At 42.4% G+C, this 13374-nt stretch overlaps 1 protein-coding gene across 11 annotated transcripts in view; it reads right to left on the bottom strand.

Annotated features, from left to right (window-relative positions):
* RNF213 (ring finger protein 213) overlaps window positions 1-13374 on the bottom strand; it is a 94820-nt gene that overhangs the window by 55618 nt on the left and 25828 nt on the right. For 10 of the 11 annotated variants that reach the window (XM_073310522.1, XM_073310521.1, XM_073310516.1 and 7 more), the window contains 9 exons: window positions 12377-12573; window positions 11323-11612; window positions 7103-7371; window positions 5852-6070; window positions 4312-4510; window positions 2465-2520; window positions 2042-2195; window positions 1186-1344; window positions 31-129 (listed from right to left, as the gene is read on the bottom strand). In XM_073310522.1, the coding sequence (XP_073166623.1) occupies window positions 31-129; window positions 1186-1344; window positions 2042-2195; window positions 2465-2520; window positions 4312-4510; window positions 5852-6070; window positions 7103-7371; window positions 11323-11612; window positions 12377-12573 (1642 nt within the window). The remainder of the gene's footprint in view (window positions 1-30; window positions 130-1185; window positions 1345-2041; window positions 2196-2464; window positions 2521-4311; window positions 4511-5851; window positions 6071-7102; window positions 7372-11322; window positions 11613-12376; window positions 12574-13374) is intronic. The other variant, XM_073310515.1, reaches the window with a different exon arrangement.

The following is a 13374-nucleotide window of genomic DNA, read 5'->3' as shown; positions in this document are numbered from 1 at the left end:
TAATGAATGAAATCTCCAGTTTCTTGGTACCTGTTTAATTCTCCCTTCCAGAACTGAAAGTAAAGTTTTCTTCCACTCCTCAGTGAAGCATTCATCAGGAAAGCTTATCCTCACAAACTGGTTCCATACCTAAAAAATAAAAATGAATACAGAGTGCAATCAAAACTAAAAGCAATCCGGGAAAGAAATCAGAGTGATTAGAAAAGGTCACTCATCTTCTATACCAGTAATGTCCACCCTGTGGCCCTCCAAGGCAACTCTTAAGAAAGTTTATATTTGATTATGAATTGAGTCTATGCTCCCTCAGCTGCATCCTACCATTTTTAAACATAAGAGTCTGAGTCAGTCTCATCACAGCACGGAGGAGGCAGGGAGCCCTACTTCTCCTGAAGCTGCAGAAACAGCTCTGGTGGGAGCCAGGCGTGTTCTGAACAGCTACTGTCCCTTCCCTACTGTAGCTGAAGCTGACTGTTGTCAAGGGCAAAAAATCAGGGGGCTGTAACTTGTTGCTTTGTTGTTTGTTCACCTGAAAGGCTGTGGGATGCCCCAAGAGAGCAAGATAGGAGCTTGAATAGTTTTGAAAGAGGCTAGAGAGCACCCAGCATGGCTGCCCTCTCCCACAGAGCCACTCAGGACAGCCCAGGAGAGGGGAAGAAGAGAAACCAAAGCAGCACCCAGTTACAACTTCCCAATTCTCTGCCACAGCTCCGGTTAGGGAAGCGTGGGGAGCTGCTCTAACCTGTGCCAGCGGACAAGCGTTCCCTAGACACCATAAGCCACCTGAGGATAGCCAGAGCACAACACAGTCTAGCTTCTCCTTCTCCCTGCCTCAGACACGCCTCTTCTGAGGAGAGGCAGGAAGCAGATCAAACTGGCTCTGTGACCAGAGAATTCCCTCATGCCAGAGGGATTCCCATCTGGGCTAATTGTGGGTAGCTTTTGCTTCCTGGAGCAGTACTGAGTGCACCAAGGACAGAATCTGGCCCCAGGTACTGATTGGTGCCCCTTGACATTTCTGAAAGCATACCTTCAGCCCTCAGGCTGAAAAGTTTGGATGCCACTGCTCTATACCCTCTCAATGATGCACCAGTCGCACCCACCAAAAAGTTGGTGTAACTAACCAGCGTAACCCAATGTGTCGTCTAGGGAGGGATGTACCAAAGTGCTACATTCAAGAACACAAACCGTAAGTTCATCAGGAAACCTGAATGTCACAAATGAATCGGTATGTCCTTGCAGTAAGTACTGCTTTAACACCTCCCGAAACCAGTTTCTGGTGGCTGACAGAGCTCTTTGGAGCACTTCTATCACTGGAATCTTCTGCATGGTTTTGTCTCTTGAACCCTGTTATACAGGAAAGAAAAAAAACTATTCTAAGCAGCAGAGCAATATACCTCTGGTTTAAACATAATGCATTATAGGTCTAAAACATAACGCTTTAAAGCACCACCCAAGCAACAAAACCCTGTTGCTTGTGGAGTACAAGAGAGAGGAGGATTGGAAGATCCACGTTCGAGAGTGCTCACTGGTCTCCTTCCTTGGCCTGACGGAACTTAGGTGACAGCATGGGATGGGGAGAAAAAGTGAAAAGGAAATCACACTATGAGACTACCTCTGCAATGTCCCCAACTAGACTGGGAGAATGAAACCAAGGCTCATAAAGCGACATAAAAATAAACTGTATGAACATCTATATAGTGAAGTGATATGGATCACAAGGCAGGTTAGAAAGTGATATTTTAGAGAAAAAAGCTACAGAAGTATAAAACTAGACCCTAAATAAAGTAGTTTATACTTCAAAAACAAAATTATGCAGCTGGATCTCAGAAGAACAGGTACTATTTTGAAAAGGTCAGAAGAATCAAAGTAATTACATGGTCGTGTGTCATTCTGGAAAGCAGTTTTGTTACAGGTTTTGGGCTTTTTTTTAGTAGAGACAATTTACATCAATCAAAATGAGCTCTAGAAAACAATATAAAAATACAGTCACCGTCCCACATCTATTCTAAACAACAAATACTATTATTTATCTAGCACTCACATCCAAAGGTTCTAATCTAGAAATCCTTGAAATGATCTCAGCATTAGTAGCAGGTAACTTGTAATATTTTAACTCTTTTGTTCTCAGGCAAATCATCTGATGAAGTTTTAGGCAGATATGCAAGCAGGATTTCCAAGAGTTCACTTGCAGCATCCTAATTAAGGAGAATAAAGAAATGAAACAAATTTCTCAGTGTAGTATTTCTGAAGCACAAGGACATTTCAAATCCTTTCAGGTTATCAAAAGAGAAGGAGAATTTAAAAAAAAAAAAATCAAAAGAACCAGGGGGTTTTATGGGCAACTTACGGTTAGGTCAGAGAGCTAAACTGTTCCAGATAGAACCTCACTTCGCAGGCGAGGCATAGTTCAAAGACAAAAGGGGAATTAGGCTTTAAGAAGAGTGTATTGAAGCCTTTCATTTACCTGTGCTGATTACGATCCAGGACATGCAACAGCGTTTCTAAAAGTTTCTCTATCATCTGCGAAAGCAAGACACAAAAATTAAACCACAGCACTAGCAATTGTCCTAAAATTGGCCCAGACAACTGTAAACGCAGAAAATATAGAGAAAACATATAGGTTTAAGGGCTTAATTTTAATCCAAATTATCACGGACACAATACATAACATTAAAAATCCTGGTGGGATTTTCAGTAATCACTAGTGCCCAATTTCAGAAACCTTGGAGGGGCCTGGTTTTCAGAACATTCTAAACATCCACCTTCTGCAAACCAGGTTCCTTTAGGTTTTTCATGTTCAGCATACAAAAACTGAGCCACCAAAGATTAATCATCACTTCTGAAAATGTTGGCCCCTGACTTTTGGATTACACCCATAAGGTAAATCCAACAGGAGGAAGAAGTAGATTCAGCAGTTTTCATTAACCTTTTCAAATGTGTGACAATAAACTTCATCTTTTCCTCTGAATTACATAGCAGGGGCAGGAATGTCCCCGAGGCATTATGGCCTAGAGGTTAGAGCACTAGACTGGGACTGCAGAGACCTGATTCCATTGCTGGTTCTGCCCCTGGCCTGCTGGCTGACCTTGGACAAGTCACTTCATAGAATAGAATCATAGAAATGTAGGGCTGGGAGGGACCTCAGGAAGTCATCGAGTCCAGCCCCTTGCACTGTGGCAGGACCAAGAACACCTAGACCATCCCTGACAGGGGTCTGTCCAACTTGGTTTTAAAGTTCCAATGACAGGGACTCCACAGCCCCCCTTGGGAGCCTGTTCCAGAGCTCAATTGCCCTTATAGTTAGCAAGTTTTTCCTAATATCAAACCCATATCTCCCTTGCTGCAGATTAAGCCCAAAACTACTTGTCCTACCTTCAGTGGACATGGAAAATAATTGAGCACTGTCCTCTTTATAACAGCCCTTGACATATTGGAAGACTATCATCAAGTTGTTCCTCAGTCTTCTTTTCTCAAGGCTAAACATACTCAGTTTTTAAAATTTTCCTCAAAAGTCAGGTTTTTAGAAACTTTTATCATTTCCCCCTCTCCGTGCCTCAGTTTCCCCACCTGCAAAGCATTCTGAGAACTACGAAATGAAAAGTTGTACATAGTACTATCCCTAACTTCACTGGCTGCAACAATCATTTTTAAAAATCCTGCAAATTAATATTCACAAATTGCAGCCATATTCTCAGTCATTTTGCAACTCCAGAGAAGGTCCAGCTTATTATGATTTCTGCCAAGGCTAAATAGATTTGCATAAACAATGCATCATTTACATCTGTAAATGTAAGTTTTCTACACTAGCTTATCCACTGTCCTGTTTTATATGAATACAGATCTACTGTAATCAGTACTGACATGGAATAAAAATAAATAAATAAATAAAAACCACACACCAAAAGGTGGCATGTCAAATGCAAAAATTACCAATCTTACAGTGAGCAACATATATCCATTTGAACTACAGGTCAACATTTTTCAGACAGATGCAGAATAATATATCAAAAATTGATTTGTTCCACACACCAGCTAGATTCTCAGTACCCAATTCAAATCATAAGGCCTGGAGGGGAAATTCAATACTTTAAGAAAATAATGTTCTCCAACCCTTTTATGTCCCAGTCCATATAAGCCAGAAATGACTCCCAATAAAGCAGTTGGGGCAGATTTTCAAAGATATTTAGGTGCCAAAAGTTGAAAATAGCTGCCTAGTGAGATTTTCAAAAGCTCCTAAACAGGTTAGGCACCCAACTCTCACTGAGACAATTGATTTTACCATTACTTGGTTAAAATAGTCAGAAGACAAACCTCCGAACTGCGCAATGTAATCTTGGTGTTCTGCAACCTGTGATAAATTCCTAGAAGACAGTCCAACAGCTCAACAGATAAATCAGTCAAAAATTCTGCCAAGTCCTGCAGAGGCAGCAAGCTGATCCACGACCTGACCAGTGTTCTGTCTACTTCTATCAAGTGCTTCTTTCCTTTCATCAGCTGCAGTAGGGCCCTGCTGAACAGAAAGAAAAAGAAAAATGGGGGAGGAGGGCTGTGAATTATACAGAAGACTGGGACAGAACACGGAAAAACTAACAAAAAGAGACATCTCCTTTGGACTCTGGTGCCATCTGTATTCAAACCTGATGTCAGGGAGAATTAAAAGGACATACTATTCATAAACATACACACACACTCTCTCTCTCTCCAAAAATAGGTGCTTTTATATTTGGGCCAGATTCTGCGCTGGGACCCTGGGAAACTGCTCTAACTTATGGCAGCCTTATTGAATGCTTATGGGCTGCTCCACAGCCCAGAACTGCTGGAGCACAGAACGCTCCAGCCATTCCCTGCTCCCACTCTTGCAACACCCCTATGCTGGGAGCTGAAAAAGGACTGCAGCCCTGGGCTGCATATATCAGTCCCATATTGCTCCCGCACCAAGGAATTCCCTTGGGGGCCCTTCTCACTCCTTTATTGCACTAGAGCAATATAAAGGGCCCAAAGGAGGGAGCGGGAGACAGAATCTGGCTACTAGTGGTTTACATGAAAGACATTTTAAACAGCATTTAACTTTTCACACAAGCAGGGAAAGTCTGCTCAGAGCCTGGATTGACCACTATGGCACTCAATTTAACAGGGATAGTGCCATGTTCATCCCCTTGACAGCATGGAGTGCAGCTCCTCCTGCCCTTCCTTGGAGATTTCACATCAGCAGCAGCCTCTTTACACTACTACGCACCGTAAGACACCATGCTTTTGCTCGCAGCACTAAAAAAACCCCAGAAAACACATAATTCCAGCATGCACTGCAGCTACATTCAACATCTTACACGTCATAATGACTCATGCACCGTTTTCTTTCTTTTAAGCCTCTTTATTTAATTAGAGCTCATCAAAAAGTATCTGAAATTGTTAAGAATGTACATTTGTGATGCTTGAGTTAAGCACTAAGAAAGAAATCCTTTGAGAAATTAAGACATCTGTCTAATGGGTTATGTTTCGGTCACATGAGATTTAAAGCAACCTTGACAGAAGAACCTAGGAAAAAATCGGGATTTCTCCACACATGCACGATTACATATCACAGTCACCAAGCTTACAGCATTCAGTTCAACGCATGCACGCAATGCGGATACTCTGCCTTCTTCTATATTCCCCATATGGTAAGGTGCACTCGTGGACTTTCAGCCTAAAACATTAATAAGAATAAAAGATGTATTCATATACCCCAAACCACCAATGGTGATGTAGTATATTGTTTAGCTAACTGAGCTAAGCAGCCAAGACTTTTAAGCAACGGGGACATCATCAGTTATAAAGCACTTCAAAAACTAAGTAACTCTGGAAAACTCACTTTTTATAAGACTCCTCCTGTTTCTTCCTGAACTCAAAGAATAGAAGACCTTCCAGTCCTGCCCAGATCTCTTCAGATTTAAGGTGACTATCCACCATCATGCCTTCATCAGAGTCAAAGGAAGGAGTGAAAAAGTGCAGAACAGGGAGGATACACACCCATTGGTCAACTTGCTCATCGATGCATCTCTGGCACAAGCGGCTCAAGTACTGTTTCATGCTAGAATGGATAAGAGATCATCCATGTTAGGAATGGCTAGTAAATATGTTTGTCACACAGTTTTGGGCACAAAAGTAAAAATCTCAGGGGTGCTGCCTGAGCAAGTACATATTTACAAATGACATTTTATTACAGCAGCTTGCAACCACCTCCTCAGAAGGGGCGTACAAGTGAAGAACTAGAAAGCAGCTGTAACCTTGTCTCTCACTTCACAAAATCTGCTGATAGGACTACAGTTGTGGAAACTGATGCCTCCTGTCCCAATATTACAACTGAAAAACAGAGGCAAGGTTTTACTACACACATCTGTGATCACTATAACTATTTGAAACATCTCATACAGTAAGTGCCAGCTTGAAGGCACTGGGAAAGCGTGTTCCTTAGAGGGAAATGTCTGAAGACAGTGGTTGAGTATACCATTCTGCAGAAGGCAGTTAAGAAGAAATAAATGAGTCTTTCAACTAATCATCAAAGGACTTTCACAGACAACAAATGCTGAGAAATGGGAAGAGGGAGAATACAGCACCCGAGAATGTAATCAGATGGTAAATAAACAAACTTCCACACCATCTTCAGGCCATCTGTAAAATGATTTTAGTCTGTGCCAAATTTCCTCCAGCCTGCAACCAAACTCTGGGTGGATTTGGGAGTTGGGCATGCCATTGTGGTTATCAATGCATATAGCCACTCTATCTCAGATCTTCCCTCTCCAACTTCCTCAAGCCCCCAAAACATCTTCCACACACAAAAAAGCCCCATGCCAAATGAATGAGAGGATTTAAAAAAACTCTGAGGGAATTAGCAAGCTAGTTTCTGTTTTTATTAAAAATACCACAGCATGACTGTTCTGCATACCTGGCTGACTGATACACACTTCAGTTCCATCCAATCCAGATAAGAAAAGTGCAAGACGAATATACATAGTTAAAGGCTGCCTCTGCTTAAAAGTATTTTCATAAGTTTAGTCATTCCACACATCCACTAAATGCTACACCCTCACCTTACACACCCCAAAACTAATAAAATACCTACTAAGAAACCACTGAAAACACTGCCTTATTATGATTCATTTCCTGGAGTAGGATTTCTTGTGGCTTCTGCTCCAAACACAGAAGGCTGCATACTCGACTCAGATCCTCTTTGTTTGTTGGAAGTCCATAGTGTTCACCCAATACAACACTGATCAGCCCTAGTCCCAACCGGCTCTTCACTGTCACATCCTTGGGCGGAGCGTTAGCACTGTTCCGATCAAGAAATGGCTGAGCTACTTTTCTCAAGTAGTCCACCAGTAACTCCTTCACCTAAAACAAAGGGAAAGGGGTTAAAAAGGCACATAATCCAACTGCATTGATCAAGTTTTTTTTTTCCCCTAAAAAGGGGTCATCACTATCTCTTTCCCACTATTCCTCAGATAGCTATCAGAACGGTATCCAATGGTATCAATGATGACTGTCTTATTGCAGGGCAAAGGTTTGTTTATTGCTGCTTATGACGCTAGAAAGGCATGTTTGGATTTTCATGCCTGACCATTGTAGATTGATGACGAAGTGACATGGGTTAGATAAAGCCATCTTCCACACCACCAGAACTGAACCTTCCAGAGTCTGTTGCTCCTAAAGGCACCACTTCAAAGTTTCTATGTCCAAGAGCAGAAGAATGGCCATACTAGATCAGATCAATGGTCCCTCTAGCCCCGTATCCTCTCTTTCAACAGTATCCAGCGCCAGATGCTTCCGAAGGATGAACAGAACAGGGCAATTATTGAGTGATCCATCCCGTTTTCCAGTCCCAGTTCTGGCAGTCAGAAGTTTAGGAACACCCAGACATAGGGCTGCATCCCTAATCATCTTCGCTAATAGTCGTTAATGTACTTATGCTCCACGAACTTATCAAATTCTTTTTTGAACCCAGTTATACAGCAGCAGGTTTAAAAACACACAAAAGGAAGTATTTTTTTCACACAACACACAATCAACCTGTGGAACTCCTTGTCAGAGGATGTTGTGAAGGCCAAGACTATAACAGGGTTCAAAAAAGAACTAGATAAATTCATAGATGATAGGTCCATCAATGGCTATTAGCCAGGATAGGCAGGGCTGGTGTCCCTAGCCTCTGTTTTCTGGAAGCTGGGAATGGGCGACAGGGGATAGATCACTTGATGATTCCCTGTTCTGTTCATTCCCTCTGGGGCACCTGGCACTGGCCACTGTTGGCCAACAGGACACTGGGCTAGATGGAGCTTTGGTCTGACCCAGTGTGGCCGTTCTTATTCCTACCCTGTGTTTAGTATTTTTAACCAATTACTATCAGTGAGAGGACCTTCCTTCTTATCCCATGACTGTTTATTTTGCTTAAATGCCTTTGGTGTGGAACCTTGTCAAAGACTTCTTGAAGGTCCAAATACACTAAAACCACTGGATCACCTGCTTCTGATGTACTTAAAAAAACAACACACACTTTGCTGTTTGCATTAGGGCAGGTCTACACTACAGCCCTAAGTCAACCTACGTTAGGTTAATTTACAGCCACCACAGTAATTACTGTGGTGGCTGATGTCCACACTACCCTCCTTCGGACGGTCGTGCGCATCCTCACCAACTGAAGGTGGGCAGTCTAGGGTGCTGAGAGCCCTCTGCGCAGCTGCCCACTGGGAGCCCAGCTGTCTCCACCCCCCAGCTCTCACCTACCCGCTCCCAACCGGGAGCGGCTGCCTGGGCTTCTCGGCTCCCTGAGTGGGGAGCTTCTGGGCAGCAGCTTGGCTGGAAGTGGGGAGCTGGGGGCAGCTGTGCTCTGACATGAAGCTGTGAAATAGACAGATCAGCTGTTGGCTGTCTTGTCAACACAAACTACACCAACATAAGCCCTACGCCTCTCAGGGAGGTGGAGTTACATTGGTGTAGTAGGGCACTTACATCAGCAAGACAAGGCTGTAGCGCGCCCACTGACATAATCAGGTTGATGTAAGCTGCCTTATGCCAAGCTGACTGTGTAGTATAGATCAGGCCTTAGTATCTTTTGCTAGTGCTCTTCAAATTCTTTTTTGGCCGGCTTAATTATATTTTTACACTTGACTTGCCCGAGTTTATACTCCTTTCTATTTTCTGCAGTAAAATTTGACTTCTAATTTTTAAAGGATGCCTTTTTGTCTCTAAGCACCTCTTTCACTTTGTTGCTTAGCCATGGTGGCATTTTTTTGGTCCTCTTACAGTTTTTTTCATTTGGAGTAGGCATATAGTTTGAGCCTCTATTATGGTATTTTTAAAAAGTTTCCATCCAGCCTGCAGGCATCTCACTCTTGTGACTATTCTTTTTCATTTCCATTTAACTAGCTTCCTCCTTTTTGTGTAGTTCCCCTTTCTGAAGTTAAATGCTACTGTGGTGGGTTTCTTTGGTATTTCCCCCCCTACAAGGATGTTAAATTTAATTACATTGTGCTCGCTATTACAAGTGGTTCAGTTATAGTCAGATCTTGGACCAGACACTGTGCGCCACTTAGGACTAAATCAAGAATTGCCTCTCCCCTTGAGGGTTCCAGGACTAGCTGCTCTAAGAAGCCGTCATTAATGGTGTCTAGAAATTTTATCTCTGCATCCCTTCCAGAAGGGACATAGTCCCAGTCAATATGGCGATATCATAATAAACCCATTATTATTGGGTTTTCTGTTTCTGTAGCCCCTCTAATCTCCCTGAACATTTCACAATCATTGTCTCCATCCTGGTCAAGTGGTCGCTAGTATATTGCTGTTGCTCTTCTCTTGCTATTCAACCCTGGAATTTCTATCCATAGAGAATCTATAGAACAGTTTGATTCATTTAAGATTTTTACTATATTTGACTCTGCGCTCTCTTTCACATATAGTGTAACACCCTGACCAGACCAACCTGCTCGATTATTCCTATATACTTTGCATCCTGGTATACTGTGTCCCATTGATTGTCATCATTCCACCAAGTTTCCGTGATGCCTGTTATATCAATATCCTCATTTAATACCAGGCCCTCAAGTCTGACTTGAAATATTGCTTCACTGGGCATGGATAAACCCTTCAAGCCTTGGTCTGCCTTTAGGATAAGTGTACATATTTGATTTTTTAAAAATGCAGCTTAGGCAGCACGTTCAGTGAGAGGAATTGTTATCTACCAACCCTCTCTCTGACACAAAATGGAAGAGCATTGCTAAGCTCTAAAGAAAGCCACCCACATCTAGCCCTTTTATTAGGGGGAAAGAATAAAAAGGGAATACAGACTTGACCCAAAGTCCATTTCAAATAAATGATTCTTTCCATTTACTCAAGTGGCTTTTGGATTAGGCCTCAGATGGGGAAGGGATCCCAAAGACAGGTGAATGGTGGAAGAAAAAAGTAATTTTAAAACCATCACTTTCCTAACTCACCAGAAAAAGTAAGTTAAGATACTTGGTTAGAGCCTGGACTCCCACCTCATCCACCTTCCTTATCTGGAAGATCTGTGGAGGGAGAGCTCTAAACCCTAAAGAGATGGTGAAGTATTCTGTGAAGACTCCTGGTGGCAGATTATGGAGTCCAGAAGGAATCCAGACTAATCTAGCTCAGTCCGATGTGAGAACTCAGGATACAATATCCTCATAACCCAGAGTGGGTCAGGCTTGGACTAGAAATAAGCACAGAGAAAATCTACTGTGCCAAAGAAAGATATGGTAGCAAAGACTTTTAAAAAATTGTTTACCAATATTTTTACTCAGGAAACAGCCAGAACATGTCTATATGCAATCCTGGCACCTCTCTGAAGCCAATATCTTGTGCTCAAGATCTCAAAATTTAATTAAAAAAAAAAAATCTAGCTGTTTCAATTGCAAAGATGACCGCACAAACATGAGTCAAGTGTAATCGACACAGAGATGTCCAAGTCTACAAAGAGCCTGGAACAACAGCTCTGAGATAGGAGCCGTACGGCTTATCTCAGTGGGGTGTTAACTCAGGTGCACAGTGATAATAATTTAAATACCAACATTATTACAGCCATCCCAGCAAGTACCACACCCCATGCTCTGGCTCCACTTGGTGAGCAAGTATTGGTGCACTAAACCTCATACTGCAACTAAGGCCAAAAGTTCAGGGAGACAACTCACCCCATCACACAACAGAAAATTATCCATTACTTCCATCAGAGGAGGCAAAACAGACTAAGGATCTCAACAGCAAAGTTCAAATTGCATATTTAATAACTGAATTTCAACCTCTTTCCCAATACACTGTCAAACGTAATTAGAATACCTGCTTTTCTCCAAACTCTAGCGATGCCCATTCCTTCGGCTCGTCCTCATACACCATTGGCTTCTGAGTGACTATGTAAAACTGATGCAACTGGTGGAGAAAGTTCTTCATGTTGATGTCGGTCCATGTGGTGAGGATGCTGAAGATGGTCTCTAGCATAATTTCTGCTGCTATCTGCTTCCCTCTCTCAACATTTTTCTTCCGATCATCCCATCCAGCCCAACTCTTAAAGCGTCTCACCAAAGTATCAGGAGGTCTAGTGCATACTATATCATCATACTGATGCCAATCTAATTTAAAAAAAATAATATTTTTTTTTTTAAACACATTTAACTTGTAAGACAAGAAGCAGTTTCCCTGCTGCCTCACATACCTGGGAGCAGATCAGCACGGGACAATGGAGTGGGATGAAGGAGGCCTGAGTTCTGTTCCCAGCTTGGCCACAGGTCACTTCCCCTCTATGTGTGTGTTTCCCTTCCCACCCTCTCTTTGACTTCTCCATTTAGATTCTAAGCTCTTCCAGGAATCAAGTCTGTCACATCTGGAGTGACAACTTTTTATTGGAATGTTGGCACCTCAAAGGCAGCAGCACTGACTAGCAATTACGTTTCAATAAATAGGACATACATACAGATATACGTGTTGTTAAATGTGTGAATCAGAGGGCATTAAAGATAAAATGATTTATGTTTGATGATTTCATCAAAGTCTGTCCTTTCATATTTCTACACAACACCCCAAGCTTTCTCACATGGATTTTTTGCCTGGGTGTCACTGATAAGGCTGATTATCATCAGCATCGTCTGGCAAATACGAGGTATCTAAACATGCATAATTATTCATAGAATCTCAGGGTTGGAAGGGACCTCAGGAGGTCATCTAGTCCAACCCCCTGCTCAAACTAGGACCCATCCCCAGTTTTTGCCCCAGATCCCTAAATGGCCCCCTCAAGCACTGAACTCACAACCCTGGGTTTAGCAGGCTAATGCTCAAACTGAGCTATCCCTCCCCATGATGAAGACTAAACAGTCACACACTGTGGAAATCACCTTACCTCCCGAGCTTAGATAATTAGATCGTATTTGTAAAAAGCGATTCACAACCACTCCTTCCGGGCAAGGTTTGTAAATTAATTCATATTCTCTGTTCTTGCCACGTGAAATACAGTATTTGTAGGGAAGTGGTTTATTCATGTTGTCCTTGGAAATAGTCACACAACCCTCAATGAGGAGTCCGTGCTCTCCCAGGACCCTGTTCAATACAAAACAGCTTAACAGTGGCAGCAAGCTCGGACAATAGGCAAGCCAGACACTGGTTGCTCTAGCACTTGCTATCCTCCCCAACTGCCAATTTTTAAAAAGAGGGGAAAGACTTAAAATGATCCCCCTCTTCGTTATATGTTTGATATTTTGCCCCAATACCCAACTAAACAGCTGAGGAGGGCACAACTATGAATTCAGCCAATGAGCACCCTACCCAGCAACAGAAATTAAATGCGACAAATAGACAGTTCATATTTGCTCCCTTTTCCCAAAGGAGGGCCTAAATATCATCAGAGCACAGTGCAGTTTTATGATACCACTCAACCATCCAATGGGCTATTATGATTTATTTTAGGTATATAAACATATTCACTCGCCTAGCAAATACTTCTTGATTGACCCATAATCAGCATATTTCTTTTAAATTCTATAGTGCTGGTTTCTCTCCCTCCTCAGCTGTGGCTCCCACACACACATACAAGCTCTCTGGGGCAGGGACTATGTTTTTGTTCTGTGTTTGCACAACACCTAGCACACTGGGGTCCTGGTCCCCGACTAGGGCTCCTAGGAGCTGCAGTCATACAAACAAAGGATAAACATCACTGTGAAGTAGTTAGGGTTCTCTCTCTCTCACACACACACACATATACAATACAAATTTACAAAGAACTGAAAAGATAAAGCACTTAACAGTATATATCATGAGCTCTTCAACACACAAGCACACACCTTGTCATTACCACAACCTTAACTCTGCCCCTTTCACATCTCACCCCTACATTATTTTTCT

The sequence above is a fragment of the Lepidochelys kempii genome, chromosome 14 (assembly GCF_965140265.1).
Source record: "Lepidochelys kempii isolate rLepKem1 chromosome 14, rLepKem1.hap2, whole genome shotgun sequence".
In the NCBI taxonomy this organism is placed as follows: domain Eukaryota; kingdom Metazoa; phylum Chordata; order Testudines; family Cheloniidae; genus Lepidochelys; species Lepidochelys kempii.
This window is presented reverse-complemented; position numbering and strand designations above follow the sequence as displayed.